We start from the raw sequence: 22,020 nt of genomic DNA, 5'->3' as shown, positions 1-22,020 counted from the left end.
TACTGAACAGTTTCCACGAAAATTCCCTGTTTATACATATTTTTAACTTTCCAAAACTTTTTGGCCTGAAAGTTTTAATTTTAATTCTCTGCCAAAAAGGTGAGTTTTCCTGGAACAATAATTTCAATTTTAAATTAACAAAAATCTTTCTGACAAAAAATCTTGCCATTTTAAAAATGAAAAACCATGACAAATCATTTCCTTCTTAAAACAAAAAACAAAACCAACAAAAAGACTCCAGATAGCACCATCATGTTTTCAGTTTTAAGACATGCAAGCAACAACTCCCTTCTGGAATTAAAAAAAAGGTACATTCAACATTTTCCCTTTAAAACAAACATTCAGCAAGAACCAATCAAAAGCCCAATTCTACACTGAAGAACTACTATGCTGGCAACATTCTCTTTAAAAAAAAAACCAGGAAAATGACAAAAGTCAGAATAGAAGTAGGCATATTTTTAGACCCTGATTGTGCAAATACTTACACATATGGGACTACTTGCATATGTAAATTCTGCACAAGAATGCGCAACATGTGTCTGGAGGATCAGTCTTCATTTTTAAACTGAAAAACCATGCTTGTAACAACAAATAATATGTCCAATTTCAAAATAAAACCATACACCAAGCAAAATTTCTTGTTTTAAAGGGAAACTATTTATAAAAGAATAATTGCTTACTTAGGAAAAGAGTAGCAGAGTAAGAGGGATTTTAATCCAACCAAACTAACTTTGTCCATGAAGATTTGTGGAAGGTATTTTTTAAACAGATTTTGGAATAGGTAATAAAGGGAAGCAAATTGTTCTTTGTACAAATGTGAAGTGTTTACATGTGGAAATGAAAGGGTTTTTAAAATGCACTATTATTCTTAATATTTTTTATTATTTGGGAAGGAAAGGGGGAAGAATTACAAAATGGGGCCAAGATTTCACCTTAGATGTTTAGTATCATTGCACTACTGTTGTACTATAACTGTTACTATCATTGGTTTGTTTCCAGCAACAGTACAAACACAATAGGCATGGTTCCTACCTTGGAGAGCATATGCTTTAAGAGATAAAGATGGAGGATAGAAAAGGGTACAGTTTTCAAACAAGGTGGTAATGGATGACATTCTGATACATTTGCATTTGTTTTGGTATGGCATATAAACTTATCATGTACTCCAAAACTTTACCAAAATCAGCCAGTCAGTTTACTTGTTTCCTTATGGCATCCTAATATTCTGGACACATGTTATAATTGTCACATTGTCTATGAACCAATCAAATTTACCTTAATTTGTCTTCCACTAAAAATTCTCTAGTTCCTGATTTCTTCAGGGGCTTTGATCAGTGAAAGATAACTCATTTGACCTTTACAAATCCCTTGACTTCTTGATGTACTCTGACTCAGATGAGTGGCTGGGACCCCTCCTAATTAAGTAATTAAATAATATTCCAAACATTGCTACTCTCTTTAACAAGTAAATTAATGTTAAAACATTCCAAACATTCTGGATTACAATAAATGTTTTTTAAAAGGACAACCTGAATTGAGTAATGCTACATCAGCATGAGTAGCTTCTAACATTGCATTAGTTATCAGGTTTCCCAGGTTGCTCTCTGATCTTCTTACAGTAGAAACACGACCGTCTAACTCTGTGTCAATGGGACAAAGAACTTCCTCTAAAAGAGGCTAAAAAAGAGAAGGGTTTATAGCAGACTTTATTTATTTGAAACAACTATGTCCTGAAAACTAAAGGAGTACGCTGTAAAAATGTTTAAAATTTTGAGCAGAAAAAAAAAAAGAAAGCCAAGTCATGGAAAAATATAGTCTCATCTCAACCCCCTGTGAATCTGAATAGATGCACAGAAGGTGATTTATTCTGGCAATGGACAAATAGCAACAATTCCAAATCCACCTGGCTTCTATTATATACCTACACTGATGAGAACTTAACATTCCATACAGACCTACAAAAATACAGTTCTCTTGAGTTTGACTAGGTAGGGGAAATCCCATTCTGTCATTTCTTGCTGTTATACTGTACACAGACAGAGTGCAGATAATAGTAATCAGCAAACAACAGCAGAGATCAAGAAACCTGTTCTGAGGTTTTAATCACCATTTTTAAACGACTTTCTGAAAAACAGTTTGTTCTTGGCCGCTCTTTCAGCTAGCTGTATGCAGCACAAGTCTAAGAGTACTGGTTGACGCTCATTGTCAGAAATGGATACTTTTCCTAGCATAGAGACTCTAAAGATAGATTTAGTCATCCTGGGATTACAATCAATTTTAGAGTCAAGCTGAGTTTAACAGTTTCAAAGTTTTTAGTGCCCTTGTGGATACAGACTATCCAATTAAAATGTCCTTGTGAGCTTCAGTCCCTTTAGGAAGGTAGAATACAGTAGTTCATAGATGCACCCTCCTACACAGACTAAAGACAGCTGTGCCGGAAGCTGCCATGGACTATGAATGGTATCAATATTGCATGTCAGAGGAACTAGCTTTTTTAGCATTTTAACATTTTGTCAGAAATATTTTATTCTCAGTGGAAATGTCAACAGTCATAAATGAAATGTACTTAAATATAAAGCTCTAGGTTCCCAGGTGCAACAGTAATACAAATAATAGACAATAGCTATAATAATAAAAGAAGGGAAATTCTTAATTAAGGCCAGTGACTTTCCATTGAAATGAAGGATTCTATCACTACTTCTTTAATTCACACATATATAGGCACTGCAATTCTTCAGATTCACTGACAGAGGAACTTTAATGGTGTTCTTTTTTGCCATGAGGGGTTTATTATATATTGTAGGGACTAGATTTACTGTAGATGCAAAATGGATAAAATTGTCTGTTGTTCTGAGGCTTCTGTCCTTATACTTGATCTCAAAACTAAGTTTGACAAGGTGGTGTCTTTTAATAGCAATTCACTCATGGATTCACTACTTTAAAGTTTAACTTTCCATTGAAAAAAATAAGCTGAAGCCATTAAAATATAACGGGCCAAATTTTTTCTCAGTATAATTCCATTGACGTCAGTGGAGTTACATCAGGAAGGAATTTTGCCCTTAGTTTCACCTTAATGGGCTTGTCAAATTTGGTAGGCTTGAAATGAAACAAGTTCTTTTATATCTGTTTGCAGAATCAATTTAATTTGTATTTGTACAAGCAGAGTAATTTCACTGACCAGTGTAAATATCGTTGAATAGAATAGAGTGGCGTTAATCCAGATTTATGTCATAATTGAGATCAGAATTTGGCCCACTGTTATCAGTCTGATCACTTAAAACAATAATTATTATCTTCTTTTCCTAGAACAGAATATTTAAGGAAGTTGTGCCTACCTGCAGGTTTTGTGTATAAACATCCACCACTGATTTTATAAAAGAATCTTCCTCTAGGTTCCTCAAAATGTCAGTCCTCTGAAATGTATACTGAAATGATGCACCAAACTTTCTTATATTTATTTCTGAGAAATTCCTGAAATCAGACCCACTTTTGGCATTCCAAGTTCCATTCCCCTTTTTGATTTCATAATCATGGTCATAGCCCCCCGGAACCAGATCTATTCCTTGGGTGTTCTGGGCAAGTCTGATGTCATTAATCCATTTCATGTATGTCATAGCAATTATAAGTCCTGCTCCTTCTACTTTAAGTTCTGCAGATATTTTATTACCTGCTTTGACATAATCTATGTAGTTTAGGTTTGATTTGTTAATTGTAGGCGAAGTATCCAGCCAGTCTTCTTCTACTAATCCCATTAAACCAATTTTCGTATTATTCCATATAACTACTTTTTTTACTGAGTCATGGCCTAGTGGTTTAGAGGTAAATCTGTCATATACATTGCTGAGGAACCATGGAAATCTGATTTGTTGTATATAATCTTCCAGAACATCAACACCAAAATCAAATTCATGGTTTCCTAAAAATACAAAAGTCCAGAAGCTAGCTTGTTAAGGTTAACAACAAAAGGTGGTCATATGAGATAATTTGAGTTTTTATATGTCATTTAGAACAGCATTAGTGGTATGAAAGCTTTTTTACTTCAAACTAAAGGACCAAATTCCTCTCTTTTACAGCAGTGAAAACTGTTAGTCATTCCATTTACTTCTGTAGTCACCCCAGTTTTATACTGTAGCAAAGGAAAACAATGCTTTGCCCAAAATATCCATTTTTATGCATCTACTTCTTTTTATACACAGATTATCTAAATTTTAGCAAGACCAATATTTATGGCTATAAAAAAAAAACATATGTAATACCCAGGGCAAGATCCTTGAGAGAAAAATTAAAGATACATCTCTCAGTTTATCATATCATGTCTTTGGTTGGCCTTTGAAATGTGATGGGGGAAAGAAAAAGGTGCTTTCTGATACCAGGCCAAAAGTTACCAGAGATTACAAAGCTGTGCGTAAATAATTAGGCCTATTTAAGAGAGACTTTTGGTACAGCCAGGATTAAACAGGTCAGTGGATCAAGTCCTGGAGCTATTATTTGTGGTATTGTATCAGACTTTCAGGAACCCTATATCTACTGTGCATTATGCCAAACAATTCTGTACGCCAAACTGCTTGAGAGGACAGTCCAAACGTTAATGTACAAAAACCCACGGGCCTGAAACAAACTCTATGAACATGCAAAAGGGGACAATTTCATGCATAAGTTTCTGTTAACATGAACAAATACAGGTTTTTATAAACATACACATCTCTGAAAATATGGCCCTTTATCTAGTGCTATGGTGGGGTCCCCAGCGTCCTGGCCAGTGGTCGAGCAACTGCCAAAATGCCGCCGAATTTCTGTGGCATTTCAGCGGCGACGCCTATCGATGATGCTGCTTGTCGCTGACAAGCGACATCATTGAGAGGCGTCGCCGCCGAAATGCCACAGAAATTGGTTGACATTTCAGCGGATGCTCAACTGCCACCACAGTCCTTCATCTGGCGCCCGCCAGATGAAAAGATTGGGGACCACTGTGCTATGGTCTATATAGTGCTATACAAATGTACGCTGTATATTTAGAATAGGAAGACTCGGAAAATACAAAGTTGGTGATACAGAAGTGTTTTGGTTTTTTTTTTTTTTTTTGCTGTTGTATTTTTGAGCTTTGCAAAGCAGTGACCAAAAAGTAGAAAGGAAAATAGAAGACTAGCTGGCCTTGCTCATCCACTCAAATAAGTTTGCATCGGAAAAGACATTTGAAAAACCCAATATAATGAAGAATAAGTAGCTGCTTTATACATTTCTCTTCCCCCACTTTTTGCCCAGGAAGAAGCCCTGGCACTGGGCAGAATGGCACCTCCAGTGCTACTCTTGCCTTAGCTATACATATACACAGTGGTGAGTTGGAGCCGGTTCGTACCGGTTCGCATGAACCAGTTACATTTTGAAGCGGTATTAGAACTGGTTGTTAACCCACTTCCCTGCAAGGAGGGGGCGCCGTGGCTTTGATGGGCTCTGGCTGGGAATTGTGTAATTCCTTCTCTGGCCGCCAGGGGCGCTGTGCTGCGGGAGCCATGTGGGCTGCCACCTGGCGCTGTTGCTGCTGCTGCTCCCCTGACCCCTGGCCCTGGGGCTCCCGCTGCTGCCTGGTAGGTCCCCGGCTGCTCTGCTGGGCCTGGGCTGCATCCTGCTGCTTGGGCTTCTCCGAGATGCTCTCCCCGTGTGTACCCACACTCCCTGCCCGCAGCCAGCCTCTGTCTCCAGCCAGCCCTGAACCCCCTGCCCGCACCCAGCCCCTGCTACACCCCCTGCCCTGCCCACACCAGCCCTGCACCCCCTGCCCTGCCTGCAGCCAGCCCCTACCTCTAGTCAGTCCTATACCCCCTGCCCAGAGCCAGCCCCTGCCACAACCCCGCTCTGTCTTCAGCTAACCCCTGCCACACACACCCTGCCCAAAGCCAGCCAGCCCCACACTCCTGTGTCTCCAGCCCTGCCAACCCCGGCCACATCCCCCTGCCCAAAGCCAGCCAGCCCCACACCCCCTGCCTCCAGCCAGCCCCACAACCCCATCTCCTGCCAGCCCCATACCCCCTTGCCTCCAGCCAGCCCCACACCCCCATCTCCTGCCAGCCCCATACCCCCATGCCTCCAGCCAACCCCACACCCTCCTGTCTCCAGCCAGCTCTGCACCCCCTGCCCTGCCTGCAGCCATCCCCACACCCTCTGCCTCCAGCTAGCCCTGTCCCATGCCCCTGTCTGCAGCCGGCCCCACATCCACTGGTGCCCTGCAGTTCCCAGGGCAGTAACCCTGCACACCTACTTCAATGAGGGGGGCAGGGAGCAGCTGGGACCCACACATGTGCACACCCTAGGGTGACCAGACAGCAAGTGTGAAAAATCGGGACAGAGGGTGGGAGGTAATACGAGCCTATATAAGAAAAAGACTCAAAAATCGGAACTGTCCCTATAAAATCGGGACATCTGGTCACCCTAGCACACCCCCAGGGAGTGGCAGGGACCCACACATGTGAAATGGAGCTCATTTCTAGTTCAAGCTCATCCTTTTTAAAAAGAACTTTAGGTGAGGTTAACATACAGCCGTATTTTCACGGCCATGTCAGGCTTCTTGGTTCTTAAATTGCCATCCGGGAGGAATTTTTAACAAATTCCTTCCGGGAAAATACGGACGTATTTTTTATTGTTAAGTATGACTCCCAGTGACTCAATGCATTGCTACTTCTTATGGAGAAAAGTACAAAAAAACCCATACTGTGGCACATCCCTTAAATCAGAACTTTTTATTGGGAACCAGTTGTTAAGATTTTGGCAGCTCATCACTGCATATACGTCTGATTATATATTTACCTAAGAGAACTCTAGACACAGCTAGAGTTTGTGTTTGATTTGTTATGGTTCAAAAACACGTTCTTCTACCTGAAAAGATCAGTTAGCTTAGCTGGTCTCTTGGTGCTGACATTATTGGGCCAAGGTTATTCAGAGGAGTGGGCACTTGCTCCCAGGATCAAAAAGAAAGTTGCTTTCATGTGGAGTTTATATTAGTCTGTTTGCTAAGTGCTGTTCCTTTTCACAAACACATTAAATGTGTGTTCTGTCTTTCACACAGGCTGCCTATTGGTTTGTAGGTTGATTATAAGACAAAAACCAAAATCTTATAAAGCCCTAAATAGCCAGGGACTCTAAGAGGCTTCCTCTCTCCTGTGACATATGTCATCATACTCATCAATATCAGGGGCATCTGAATTAGAGCCTGATTGGTATATAAAGAAGAAGAGGTGGCTGCTGGCAGGGCATTCTTTGTTATGAGCCCTTGCCTCTAGTATTTACTTTCCCCTTTGGTCCCCTATTTATAAAGGCAAATCTTGCCACCTCCTGTATAGCCACAGAGGGCATCCTGCAAAGGGAACCAGTGCAGTTATGCTGCACAAGAAAAGGGTGGGTTTGGAGGGTTCTGCAGGGTGCATCCACTCCCTTGTGCATTGTGAAGCCTTGCTCCACAGAAACTCCCTCGTGCAGTAACCTGCAGGGGCAAGGCCAAAGGAGCTATCATTATACAGATCCTGTGGTGTTTGCTCCAAGGGAAGAAGAGACACAATGTGTCTGCAGAGCACTTTTCAGCTCTCAAGCTGAGGTATTCTCTGCTGAAAGGCTCCCCACCTTCCTGAGGGAGGGGACGATTTCTCTCCCACACACTTCCGCTTGTCCATCGAGCCTTCCCCCCCCCCCCCGCCCCCAGCTTTCAGACTAATTGCTGGGTTGAGGATTTGATCTATCATGCAGCAACATAAATGACACTAAGACATAAGAACACTAGGGACACACAATCTAAGTCTTTTTGTCACTACAGGGCTTACAATCTAACTGTGGGTGCGCCTGTAAAAGGTAGCTGTAAATAAACTAATATAGGACAGATATTATGAAATTCATCTGTAAATAACATTTTCTTACCAAAGACAGTGAAGTGTACTCCCACTGCATTTAATATAGGAATCATATGTTTTCCTTTTGTTATTGAACTTAAGGCTGATGGATTTAAGCAGTCTCCACTAAATATTATAAGTGGATTCAGGGAACTGAATATTTTTATAGCTGCAGTAAATCTACAAGAAAAAACACAACTTTCAGTTTGCTTTATTAGATGGTTAGTGCTGTTGGACCATCTTTATAGCTTTCTTTTCTGGGTGGAATTAATTCTGTTTTAGAGTTTGTCAACTGCTTCAAACTAGGAAAACATGCTTTGACACAAAAGAAAAGTGAGGGAGTGTTCATTCCATTCTTTGAGTTTTTATAGAAGAGAGTCTCTGAACAAAAAGGAGAAGGAGACTCTGGAAGAATTCCACCACGATTTCAATCGCTTCCACCCCACCATCAACCTCAGCCTGGCCCAATCTACATGGGAAGTCCACTTCCTAGACACCACGGTACAAATAAGTGACAGTCACATTAACACCACCCTATACCAAAAACCCACCAACGGCTATGCCTACCTTCATGCCTCCAACTTCCATCTCGGACACACCACATGATCCATCATCTACAGCCAAGCTCTGAGGTATAACCGCATTTGCTCCAACCCCTCAGAAAGAGACCAACACCTACAAGATCGTCACCAAGCATTCTCAAAACTACAATACCTGCAAGGGGAAATAAGGAAACAAATCAACAGAGCCAGACGTGTAGCCAGAAGCCTCCTGCTGCAAGACAAGCCCAAGAAAGAAACCCTACAGAACTCCACTGGCCATCACCTACAGTCCTCAGCTTAAACCTCTCCAATACATCATCAGTGATCTACACCCCATCCTGGACAACGATCTCTCGCTTTCACAGGCCTTGGGAGGCAGGCTAGTCCTCGCCCACAGACAACCCACCAACCTTAAGCATATTCTCACCAGCAACCACACACCGCACCATAGTCACTCTAAGTCAGGAACCAATCCATGCAACAAACCTCGATGCCAACTCTGCCCACATATCTACACCAGTGACACCATCACAGGATCTAACCAGATCAGCCACACCATCACCGGTTCATTCACTTGCATGTCCACCAATGTAATATACGCCATCATGTGCCAGCAATGCACTTCTGCTATGTACATTGGTCAAACTGGACAATCCCTACGTAAAAGGATAAATGGACACAAGTCAGATATTAGGAATGGCAATACACAAAAACCTGTAGAAGAACACTTCAACCTCCCTGGATACACAATAGCAGATTTAACTGCAGCAAAAAAAACTTCAGGACCAGACTCCAAAGAGAAACTGCTGAACTTCAGTTCATTTGCAAATTTGACACCATCAGCTCAGGATTAAACAAAGACTGTGAATGGCTAGCCAACTATAAAAGCAGTTTCTCCTCCCTTGGTGTTCACACCTCAACTGCTAGAAGAGGGCCTCATCCTCCCTGATTGAACTACCTCATTATCTCTAGACTGATTCTTGCCTGCATATGTATACCTGCCTCTGGAAATTTCCACCACATGCGTCTGACGAAGTGGGTATTCTCTCATGAAAGCTTATGCTCCAGTACTTCTGTTAGTCTATAAGGTGCCACAGGACTCTTTGTCGCTCTGAACAGATAGGGAGGAAAAGAAACAAGGAGAAGTTGGAGGCAGAAAATAGCAGCAGCATTTTCCTCTTGGCACTATTTTAACACAAATAATAAATAACAACAACAATATCCCTCCTATCTTTTCCATTTCTTCATTTCAACTTTCATGCCCCCATGCCCTTCCTCTTCTACTTCCATCTTATCTGTTTTCTTCTTTTCCAAATATTGTCTCTTATCTTTTAGCCTTCTCCCCTGTCTTTGCTTTAAACACACATTTCTAGCCCTTTCCTTTCTTTCTTCCATATTACTCTAGCCTCCTCATATTTAAAACATGTTCAAATTACTGGAATATTTCATCAATGCTGATGTTGCTGCCATTAAATCACTTTACCAGTGTTCTGTCAATCCTTCTGAGAACAGCACTTCCTGAAGCAGATTGACAATAAAAGTTGCTTTCAGGAATATTGATTCTGCAAAGTGAAAAAAAGTGTGGCAGGAATGGCAAATGCAGTGGGAGAAAAGGCTCAGTATCCAAGAGTTACATGACTAGTCATAACTGAAGTGGTGTTACCCTTAAATCTAAAGTTGATTTTAAGATTCTTGGATGCTAAACTAGATAACAATATTTGTATATTGTGAGGGTTCGTTCCATAGTGACTATATTGTGCGTCAATTTCATAGTCATTACATTAAAATACAAAAGAATGTAAAAAAACACCTGTGCAAGTCTGTGTGTAGATGAGTCCTATGTCACAAGGAGAAACCAAAAAGCAGAAACCAGCTGAAGAGTATGTTTTACAGAGTTAGTTTCTCCTTTCCTCTGGTTAGTTGCCTTTGTCCTGAATTAAAGTGTGTTTTTAATATAGGAAAATATATCGACAAGAGTTCTCCTGTAGCAGTGAGAGGCCATCTTAAGTCAGGAGAGGGTGTATGATTGGCCAGAATTTATTAGAGGTGGAGCCCAGCAACTATAAAGCCTGCTTCAGTGGAAAGGGGCTGACTCTAGTGTGCTAATCCATTTTAGGTGATCTCAAATCCTCAAAGTGTTGTTCCAGTTTGAAAGCTTAGTCTAGGTAGAAGCCTGTGGGTCTTACTCTGGTTGGAAGTTGGCTCATGTTTAAGGAGAGCAGGAGGTTTTGTGAAAGGATGCAATTAGAGAGCGTTTATGGGAAAAATTTATAAAGGGATATTTCTTATGACGCTGTCATGGGAACTTTAGTGATTTGAATTCTTACTTCCTATGGTATCTTAAACTAAAGATATTTTAATGGACTCCTGAGCTTTTCTGTTCCTTTTCCCTTCATTACACTGATGTCAATGACCCACATGGAGGTACACATTAGTCATTGTTTGCATGCGAAGAACAGATTTGGGCCCAGTAACAAAGGTCATATGTTTGTGTAACTCATTGTTTGTTCCTGAAGAAAACAGAATTGCTCTGACTCTTTTTGCTGTCCTTTAAATAGACATCAGATTTGATAACACTAGCACATCCAACTATTATCTTACAAAGCACTGTCTCCTAGCTTCAAGTTTCAATTTTATGTCTTTTCAACCAGCTGTTTAACATTCTTTGTACTTCCTTGACAGCTGATTTTTCAGATTTACATATGGAGGCACTCAGAAGGACATGGATACTTCACGTCTGGATCACCTTTTTTTTTTATCCTGCCCATTTAAACATTCAGACTAAATAATAGAATCTAACAAAGCACAGTACTTTCCCATGTGGCCTGGGTAATGTTAAACAGATGTCTGCTTAATATGTTCAAGCCATCTGAAATACTTCTCATTAATGAATATAATACCCTGACACACACATTAACACTTATCAGTACTATGCCTTTCTTACTAAAGTTAGGAGATTTGTTTACATTAGACCTCAGTACATTTAATTTCATCAATCCTGCTTAAATTTCAGTGTGACCTATACAAGAGTGTATATTCCAGTTTGCGTTAGTCATTATAGACTGGCAGTGTTTTAATTCTTTCTCTTCCTACTTTGGATTAGATCTTCAGGGGCATCAGGCACCTGAGTTCTGCTCAATGCACCATCGGGGGCACTTCTCCCATATTTCCAATGAGATTCCTCCTACCTCAATCCTGGTGCAAGATCGAACATCTGCCAGCACAAAATCACTCCTGCAACTTTCTCTAGTAATACCCCGTCTAGCCCTGACTGTCCCCTACCTTGAGCATGTGACAATAGCTATAGCTATGCATACTATATGCAATCTTGGAATTCCCCACAGTAGGACAGCTCTTTGCATCACCTTTTCAGCACAAAGGGGCTGAGGCATGACTAAAAATCTGGCCCTTTATGTCTACCAACAGAATAGATTCTACATCTTCTGATCAAGTTGTCTCTAACTTTCTTATTTCCATTTAGATGTACATATAGTATTTTGGTCAAAATCAGTTCATCATGAATTCTTCAGGATGGTGTTTCATAATCTTACCAGCGTTAGCCCCAGTGCAAGGAAAAGATGATTGAATTCTATCTTATTTGCGCATCAAACATCCTAGCTCCAAAACTATCATTCTAATTCTCACTTGGATACACAAGAAAACAAAGCAATGAACATGTCCACTTGGTCCGGAAAGTGTGTGAAAAAGTGATTGATGAGAAAGGAGATGGGAAAAGGGCAGGGCAAAAAGAAAGATGAAAATAGTAAAATTAGAACAGGAAGACAAGTGAAATATAAAAATAGAGGAACAGTAGGAAGTATAGGAAGCAAACAATAAATAAATGAAAGGAAAGAACAGATGACAGAAGGACAAAGAAGATGAAGAAGGAAAAATGAGGAAGAATATGCAAATGAACAAAACATTTGAAATTAACCACAGTTTCTTTGCTTTTAAACTATAATTCAAATCTACATTTGAAAGGAGAAAATCCTATATTCTGAAGAAAAAAAATAACAGTTTTTAGCTCAACCTAGACAGGGAATAAGTAGCAGCAGCTATTGACAGCAACACAATACTTGTGAATTTTAAAATCTTGTTTTAATACAAGAACATGCTTCATCTTTTTGAATCTCTGCAGGATTTCCCCACCAGCTGTCTTTAATTTCTGAATCCAGTAATCATTAAACATTTAAGCTGCTTTCTTAAAGTGGGGATGTGATCCTCTGGTGAAAAGGTTGATGGAAGGCCAGTGTCTATAGGGGTTGCATTAAGATTCTGGTGCATGGTCTCTAGTGTATTGTGGCTGTAGGAGTGGTAACAGTAATGTGCCTGTGGATGGAAGAGAAGAAGGTATAAACTGTTAGGTGGCTTACTTTCTCATATTCTTGCTTTTGTGTGAGCATGTCAGCTGTGTTATGTGTGCAGTACTCATAACTGCTTCACAATGAATTTTCTGTGTATTAATTCCTAAGATTTTGTAACATTTAAGTGGGGTTGGGACTCGGTTGAGACAGGGTGGAGGTGAACCTGGCTCAGGGAATAAGTGCAGCTGCTCACAGAGAAAAGTTTAATTTGCCAGCCACAGCACACAAAACCCTTCCTCTGTTATGCCCAGTGGCACATAAAACCCTTCCACACTGTAGCATAAAAATCTGAACAAAAAAAGTATAGCTCCTGACGGAGAAGGTTTTTATCTGACAGAGGAAGCTTCGTGTATGCGCTGGCACACAGGTGTTTATGAGCCAGTTTATATACCAACACACACAAAAAGTTTATGCATCTGTGCTGGCACATTAACATTCAGCTATAATGAATAACAATAAAAATGACCCTAAGTACAAATTTTAAAACAGCCAAACAACTACACATTGTACCACATCTACCCAGGATTTACCTCTGCACCAAATTTAGGCTAGCTAGATAATACTTTTCAAAAGATATCAGTCAACAATGAAAGGTTGGATTGCCAAGGACAAATTTCATATAGAACCCAATTTCAAGAACTACTAATGGAAAAATGTATAAAGAGATACCAAACAAAAACTACTGAGAAAACTCAAAAGTACATAAAAACCAATTTCACAAAATTAGCCACCTGCTTTTAGAGCAAAACAAGAATTTATGTCCCTTTTCAGAATACAAACATAACTATGGTTCACAAGCAGGTGCCACCATATTGGGTAATATTATACACTATAAGTGTAAACTTTCTCAAATACTATACTAGCTTGTGGTGATTGTTGCTGATTTCTGCATCCGTCTGCCCAACACGGGAACTATGGGCCAAATCTTGCCTCCCATCCCTTTCCTAATATAATGGAGACAGTGGTGTAAGGCCAGATTCCTTGGTTTCATCCTCTTCCATCATTACAATGGGATTGGAGGGCTAAAAGGAGAGGGCGCTTCCCTGTTCTCATACTTTTCCTGGTGGTATCCTAGGTGGGAATTAAAGGGTGGGAGAATTTCCTCAGAGCATTCCTATTCCTGGTGTCACAAAAAAGCCTGAAAGGAATGGTGCCTGGTGCCCCCCTTTCTCAGTATCCAAGAATGGTGTGTGTGACAATACCATGAGGTGATCACCTGGGAATCCCTTCAGGCCTTAACCAGAACCCACTGCCATATTTTATTGTATTTTATATTTACAGTGAGTCACTACCTTCCCCTTTTGCTTCAGGGAAAGGGTACTATAGCAGCAACCAGTCCTACCTATTTCTGCCTTCTGCCTGTTTTTCAATCAAAGTTCAAGTAATGTACATAGGTGGGGATTTGAGTGGTAGGATGCTGAGTTAGCTCTGGAGTCAGCACACCCTGTTAGGTACAGATATGGCAATTTCCTGCAATATACATAGGAAATCCTATTGAATTAGGCTTAAGTATCTTCGGGGTCCATTGTATTAAATGATGGGTTTGCATATTATTGGGGGCCTGGATTATATATAACCTCTCAAGGGCAGATGTGACAGATGTGATATCTGGGGGTTCAAACGACTACATCGAACAATGTGCCAGAAAACAATGGACTCTAAGAACAAAATGCGTTAAGTAGTTTTCTTGGGGAATATCTAGGGGAAAGTGAATGCAAATTCCCCACCTTTGGTTGTGCAAATACTCAGCCTTTTGAAGATGTGCCCTGAGGAGTGAGCCATTGTCTGCTGATCACCTGTTACATGAGGCCAAGATCAAAGGCCCAAGCTATATAAAGGAAAAGACTGAACATTCCTGGAGGTGCTGGTTCTGCATCTGACACAGTTATGAACTTGTAACCACAGAGAAAACCCAGTTGTGGGTTTTGAACAACTGACACCTACCAGAGCCCAAGGTTGGAGTTGCAGAGAGGGAGTGACTTCTGGTAAGATGTTTAGCATATGTGTAAGTTCTTTTATTTTATTTTTTAAGATGTTTTCTCTGTAATGCTTTCATCTGAAGAATAAATGTTTGGTTATAAAGAGTTGGTCTATAACTTATAACTATAGGCCATTAGGCTGTTCATAGTCTTCAAAGAGAATGCAAAGTGCAGACACTGGCCTGTTTAAGCAGTCTTGCTTGGAATATCTTATTTAGGCAGGGAACTGTGCAGCCTGGAGAAACCCTAGTCCAGAGGAAGGTCTCTACCCAAGAGAGGTGATGGCTGACAAGCTGATTGCTTAGGCTGGGTGCTGTTGGTGGACCACAGAGGAGGGGAGTACAGGTGCAGTTGCCCTGAACTGTGAGAGGGGGTAGGGATGAAGTTACTTTCCCTTACAGTCCACCTCTCCCACAAACATTTAATGTCAGCATGGGAGGGTGCAGGGAGAGTTATTTCCTTAGTTCCCCATCTTTCCTGGTATAACAGGGAGGGGGAAGGAATGGATATTCTTTGCATCTCATATCCCAGAAAGAGAGGGGGGAAGGGAAAAGATATTTCCTGGCTTTTACCCACCCCTCACAGCTGCCAAACTGTGTGTAATTCTGTGTGTGACATCTTGTGCAAATTATTTTATGAAATTATTTGCAAATAACCATAAGCTTCAGTTTATGGTCCACACTCTGACCTGAAGTCACACATGGAGTAGCACAAAACTAGGCTTGGTGGGTTTCTGCATGTGTGGGAAGATGAGCATGCCTAGGGGTGCGTGGTAGGTGGGTGGGTGCAGGAAGGTGTCTGGGAGTGCCTGGATCAATGGGTACTTGAGGGTGTAGTTCTGGAGTGTCTGAAGGGTGCTGAGATTGCTGTAATGCATGGGTGTTGGATATCTGGGCTGAGGGTAGGGATCTAGGGTGTTTGGATGCTGTCTGGAGAGTAGATGGGGTTACGTGGGAGTGACTAGGATTGAAGGATGAGTAGGGGCTTTGGGGAATCCTGAGTGCTAGTGATGTGCCGGCGGGAGTATCAATAACCTAGTCCCAGATTTGGACCTTAGCGTCCAAAATATGGGGGTTAACATGAAAACCTCCAAGCTTAGTTACCAGCTTGGACCTGGTACTGCTGCCACCACCCAAAAAATTAGAGTGTTTTGGGGCACTCTGGTCCCCACAGAAACCTTCCCTGGGGACCCCAAGACCCAAATCCCTTGAGTCTCACAACAAAGGGAAATAAACCTTTTCCCTTCCTCCCCCCCTCCAGGTGTTCCTGGAGAGATACACAGACACAAGCGCCGTGAATCTAAACAGAGGGAGTCCACCCTCTCTAATTCCAGTCCTGGAAACAAAAGCACTTCCCTCTTCACCCAGAGGGAATGCAAAGTCAGGCTAGTACATCTAACACACACAGGTCTCCCCTGACTTCTTCCTCCCACCAATTCCCTGGTGAGCTGCAGACTCAATTCCCTGGAGTTCCTCACTAAAGAAAAAACTCCAACAGGTCTTAAAAGAAAGCTTTATATAAAAAAAAAAGAAAAATACATAAAACTGGTCTCTCTGTATTAAGGTGACAAATACAGGGTCAATTGCTTAAAAGAATATTGAATAAACAGTCTTATTCAAAAAGAATACAATTCAAAGCACTCCAGCAACTATAGACATGTAAATACAAAACAACAAACCATTTTTGTACTCACAACTTGGAAACAGAAGATTAGAAAAGCAGGAAATAGAAAAATCCTTCTCTAGCTGAGAGAGATTCAGGCAGAAGACAAAGAACTCAGACACAAACTTCCCTCCACCCAGAGTTGAAAAAAATCCTGTTTCCTGATTGGTCCTCTGGTCAGGTGCTTCAGGTTACTTTTTTTTTTTTCAGGTGAAAGAGACATTAACCCTTAGCTATCTGTTTATGACAGGGAGGGTTATTGGGATCTGCGTGTGGGACTGCAGTCTCATTGGAATGGTGGAGACTAATAGGGACAGCCCAGGGCCTGTACTAAGCCAGCTGGCCTCTGTAGCTACTGCCTGCTTCTCTCACCTGCTCTTACCCTGCTGGGATCCAGCCGAGGAAGCAGCAACAGGAAAGGCAGAGAGGCCACTTGTAGACCTGCTCATCACGCCCCACAGGAGCCCTGTGTGGCAGAGAGATGGAACTACAGCCTGATGCCGGCTGCCTTCTTTCAGGCCAGCAATGTGGTCAAGGCTCCAGCCAGGGGGAGAGAATGCACGGGGCTGCCAAACATGCTGGTGCCCTGTGGGACGGGGCAGCCATGCCTGCCCTCAAGCACCCCAGGAGGGACAGGGTGTTTCTTTCCCTCCCTCCCCGGAAGGGAAGTGAGGAGTGCAATTCCCTCCCACCCCCACAGCTCAGTATTCGGGCTGGGCCAGTTGTGGCTCCTGCCTGGCAGCGCCTCCTACCAGCTCTTCATGCCTGGACTCCACCTCATACACGTCGCTGAAGTGGAGGATGACTAGGTCACTCTGGCTCTCGTCTAGGAGCTCTGAGCAGAGGCTGGGGTTGTCCTTGTCCCCAGGCCCAGCTGCAGTGGACAAGGGGGAGCCGCCCTGCTCCTAAGGTAACAAAGGCTCCCTCCCCACATCCCCAGCAGGGCAAGATGGCGCCTGAACACCCACTCCCAGAGGGGTGGGGGGGCAGTAGGCCAAGCCCACTAGATTCATGTGGTCTGGTGGGAGGGGGAAGAGAAGCTGCTGTGGCTCTCATGGAATCCCTGGTGGTTTAGCTGGAGGGCCACGAATATCTCAGGGTGCTGCCCTCATGGGTCCCCCTCACTCCCACACTCAGCCAGGTGCCTATGTGTAGCACCTCAGATGGATGCTATTATCCCCGCCCTGCTTCACACACAATAATAGGGGCCCAGAATTGAAGGGCCCTTCACAACGTTGATCAGAAAAAGTGAGCAATCCTCTCCCAAGCCATGGCAGCTTGACAGGAAGCCCTACCTGTCTACCATGAATTGGAGCTGTGTCCTCTCTGAAACACTAGCGTCAGCACTAAAGCAGAGTGAAGAGTTGATTTTTCAGTTCAGAGGTTGAACAACAACAACAACAACAAACCCAAAAAATTACATTTCAGGTCAACCCAGAATGGAAATTTTTCAATTTTTCTCCACTGAAACCAAAACTGAAAAGATATAGTTTTGAGTTAAATAAAACATTTCATTCACCCCAGCACAAGTTGGGTTTTTTTTGTTTAGTTTTTGGGTGTTTTTAACCCTCTTTTGTTTTTTAAATAAATTTAGCTAACTTTTTAAATGAAACATCATTTCTAAACAAAAAGTCTCAGAAATGGCGAAACAAAACAGTTTGACCTTTTCAGATTTATTTATTCCATTTTTTCCCAGCCCAAATTTTTAGTCGAATTTGATCCAAACTCACGACTAGTTTCGGTTGACCCAAAACTGCATTTTTCATTGAATAAACTATTCATCCAAAAAAATGTGCAGCTTTAGTCAGCACCTATGTTATCAGATTGCTGACATCTCAATGACATTTTACACAATGAAACTTGTTGCCTCTGCAGACTGCAGTTATTACTAACAGCGAAGGTGGCACAGATTATTTATTACTCGTGGATGCAAGTTAGATCAGGTTAATTTTACCTCTCAGGAAGTATTAAGAATTAGGCACAAATACATGGAACCACTTAAAAATATCCCATTAAAATAAGATATATTAAATGTGACTGTGATGGGGTGATCCCCATCACCTGCAAGGCAAGAGAAAGAATCCTGAACAGTCATGCTCCACACCTGGAAGGTGACTGAACTAATTGCCACCTGGCCAAAAGAGGCAGAGCTAGACGTTATAATGAGCTGAGAGTGCTCAGTTGAGGAGGAGGCTGGCTGGAAGGTTGAGTGGCTGAGTGCTGGCTGGGAGAGACTGGCTGAGTTGGCTGGACTAAGCTGGAGGCTGGGATGGTGGCTTAGAGAGGCTGCTGGTGACTAGGCTGGCTGCAGCTGCCCCCAACTGAAAGGAGGCTGACCACTGAAACTGATGGGTAGGGGAAGTTGCCTTGGACTATGAAAGAGAAGAAGCAGGGGATGAGGAATGGTCTCAGATCAGCAAAAAGAAAAAAAAAACTTGATATCAGGATTTGAAGAAGGAACGTGTAGAAATGAAGAATGAAAATAGGATTAAAGTCAAAATTTTATAATTGTCTAATCAGTGACAGAAGCTGTGAAGATAGGAGATGTTAACCCCCGAAAATGGCAGAATGGATAAAGCAACATGATGGTGACAAACAGCTAAAACAATGCAAGGTGGAGATCTACTGATAGAATGTACACATAATGGCTGCTTTTCTCCTCTCTCTTACCAAGTAGCCATTCAACAAACAATACTTAATATTCACCTGTATTCTTTTTTATATCATCCTCAGACAATCCTAGTAGGACTCAATCAGGAATTTAGGCATTTGACAAGTAACTTTTATTTTACCTAAGGTCTTTCTTGCTGCATTTCCTTAAGGGTACTAGATTGAGTGAAAGGGGGGGAAGGGACTTGCCAAAAATGAATGAACCAAGTGGCAGTCATAGCCTCATATGGTGAGGCTGCCGCACCAACAAAACAAAGAGAGACAAAGTTGAGGAGGAGATGAGCTAGGGAGGGGGGACTCCCTTGCAAAGAGCCTAGAGGAAGGGCCAGTATTTTGGGATTGTCTGTGGCCAGAAAGCATTGCTGCAGGAGTAGGTTTAACTCCTGTGGCAGGGCCCTAGAGTAGAGGACTGGGGTCTGTGATGCTCAGGGAATGATATGGAAGCCAACAAGGGGCCAAAGGCCAGTTTGAGTGGACTCTTGTCAGGGAAAAGCCGAGGGGTCAGCACCCTGACATGATGAGGTATTAAAGTTGAGCCCCAGAGAGGGGAAGGATCTTTGGTTCAGAGTTCGGCCTCAGTGCGGTGAGAGATCTTTTTGTTTATGCCAACTGGGAGTGTGCTACCCCAAAAGGGGACTGGACTGTTAGGTGACTTACCTGGAGGGTTTTGCCACAGAAGACTCACTCCCAGTGAGGGAATTGGGGGAAGATGCTGGCTAGGATTGGTTATCATAGGCAAGAAAGCAGCCACCAGAGGGAGATGAGAGCAGTGAAGTCCCCTGCAATGCTATGTTTGGGCAGGAGAGTGCACCCTAAAGGTAAAATAACAGGCTGTTACAGTGACCTGTTTTGATAGGCCTCCTGTTTCAAAGGTCTTACTGCCTAGAAGCATGGGAGGATTTCTGTCCTCTTCCCTCCCTCTGAACCGGTCCCTGCCAACTAGCTTAACAAAAGAACAGTCACATGACTTTCACCATGGCACTCTACAGCATATCCTACAGCAGATTGCATTCAGTTTCTTATGTGGTGTGAATCTAAATAATTTCACTACTACTCTGTGTTTATGCCTGTAGAACAAAGGGTTAGACAGAGCCGATTAAAAGAATATTTAAGCCTTCATTAAATGGCAGTGATAGTATGAAAATGGCTGTAAAAATGACTTTTTGATAATCCATATGTATTGTTCCCCAATGATATGTATATCAAATTTGCTCAGTTTACAACTAAAACCAGAAGTTAACTATCAAAATTGCAAATTCATCAAAATAATAAGACAATACTAGCAAGCATTTCATAAATACCTTTGACAATAAATGTAATTAAAGTAGCGAAAATAAATGCTTCATTTTTTCTTTTAAATTTCTCTAGCAAACTACTCCTAACTGAGGACTACCTTTGTTTTGAGCTATCTTATTTAAAAAAAAAAAGGTAGTATAATAAGTGCATTACACACACATGCAACTGAAAAATGGCTAACACAAATGGCACTTATTTTCTCCAGAAAATTAAGCTTAAAGCAGAGACCAGGCACAGAACACTTTGGTCCAAAAATAATTTTAATAAATATGAATTTGTAGTACCAGTGTTATGGCTTCATTTTGCAGTAACGTTTATCGTGACAGTTGTAGCCATCTGGTAGTGTAAAAAAAAAGACAGGTTGGAGTGAGCTGTTGCAGCATGTTTAACATATTTTACTAGTTATTGCATATATGTTAGAACAAAGGCAAAAAAAGGTTAAATTGTAGATTGATAATCTCTAGAAATCAGAAAAATCAAGGGATATCTCATTTATTTTCACAATCTGGATACAACCATAAGCAGATGATAGTACACAAAGAAATACAGACTATTTAAGTGAAATTTACATAAATTGTTTCCCCCTTGATCAAAACTTATAGGACTTGATTACATTTTCTCTCCTGCATTTTAAAAGTGTGAATTTTTAGTGTTTGTGAAAATGAGAGGATTGATAGCCCAGAAGCATAAATTTCTCAATTTGTCCTAAGAAAAGGAATTTGGAATTGATCTTGAGCAATGGGAAATCTTGGCAAGTGATCATAACAAGTGGCGCCATCATCTCCATTAGGGCATCAAAGTCCATGACAAGAGCTGGCTCCTACAGCTTGAAGAGAAAAGAGCCTGTAAGCAAGCAGCTCCCAACCAAGATACACACAATTGCAATAACTGCCAAAGATAATGCAGATCTCAGATTGGACTATTCAGTCACATGAGACATTGGAAACTATCTACACCATAGGCTGCAATTCTCACCGTCTCTTATAGATGAAGATGCCAACCATCCTAAGAAAAGATACAGCATAGACACCAGCAATGCATGATTTCCCAATGTTCACGTTAAGAGTTGTATACTTTCAGTAGAACTACTCATGACAGTAAAGTTTAGCATGTGTGTAAGTGTTTGCAGGATGGGAGCCCAAGCCTCTTTATAAGAAGTTCACGGAACACTTGACTCAGCCCACAAGATAGTCTCAATGCAGTAATCAGCAATGTTGCCTTTCTCATGTACAAAAGACAGACTGGGCTGGTATTTGTGGTGTGCTGTAGCAACACTTCTATGGAGGCCACATCAGTTTCTACAGAATTTAAGTTTTATTTAAAAAATAAAATTCTTTAACCTTTATGGTTAAGAAAATAACCTAAATGTAAAAAATAATTGAGTGATCAGACTAACAGCCCAAAACAATAACTCTAAATGGGATATGATCTGTTTCTATTCATCTCAATGGAGTATTAACTCAGGAGCATAATAACAATTAGTAAACATTAACTCTATCTTATCTGATCATTTTAACAGAAATATACATTGGTGTTGTGGGTAAAGCTTGTTTACAGTACCACTCCTCTCTCCCAATGTATAGCTAACTAGTGTTTTTCACTGACTATATGCAGGAGAACACAAATTTGATAA

The 22,020-nt window shown here is 41.5% G+C and overlaps 1 protein-coding gene across 1 annotated transcript; it reads right to left on the bottom strand.

The window, feature by feature from the left end:
- Positions 1-1,500: 1,500 nt before the first annotated feature.
- On the bottom strand, positions 1,501-18,516 carry LOC115654048 (5'-nucleotidase-like). Its single transcript, XM_030567984.1, has 5 exons — positions 18,483-18,516; positions 17,157-17,295; positions 7,903-8,054; positions 3,336-3,916; positions 1,501-1,677 (listed from the first exon to the last, which is right to left on the bottom strand). Exons 1-5 carry the CDS (start codon positions 18,514-18,516, stop codon positions 1,501-1,503), a joined length of 1,083 nt encoding a protein of 360 aa, XP_030423844.1.
- Between the last annotated feature and the right edge of the window lie 3,504 nt (positions 18,517-22,020).

The sequence above is a fragment of the Gopherus evgoodei genome, chromosome 6, assembly GCF_007399415.2.
Source record: "Gopherus evgoodei ecotype Sinaloan lineage chromosome 6, rGopEvg1_v1.p, whole genome shotgun sequence".
NCBI lineage: Eukaryota > Metazoa > Chordata > Testudines > Testudinidae > Gopherus > Gopherus evgoodei.
Note: the sequence above shows the minus strand (reverse complement) of the source record. Positions and strands in the feature narration are given on the sequence as shown.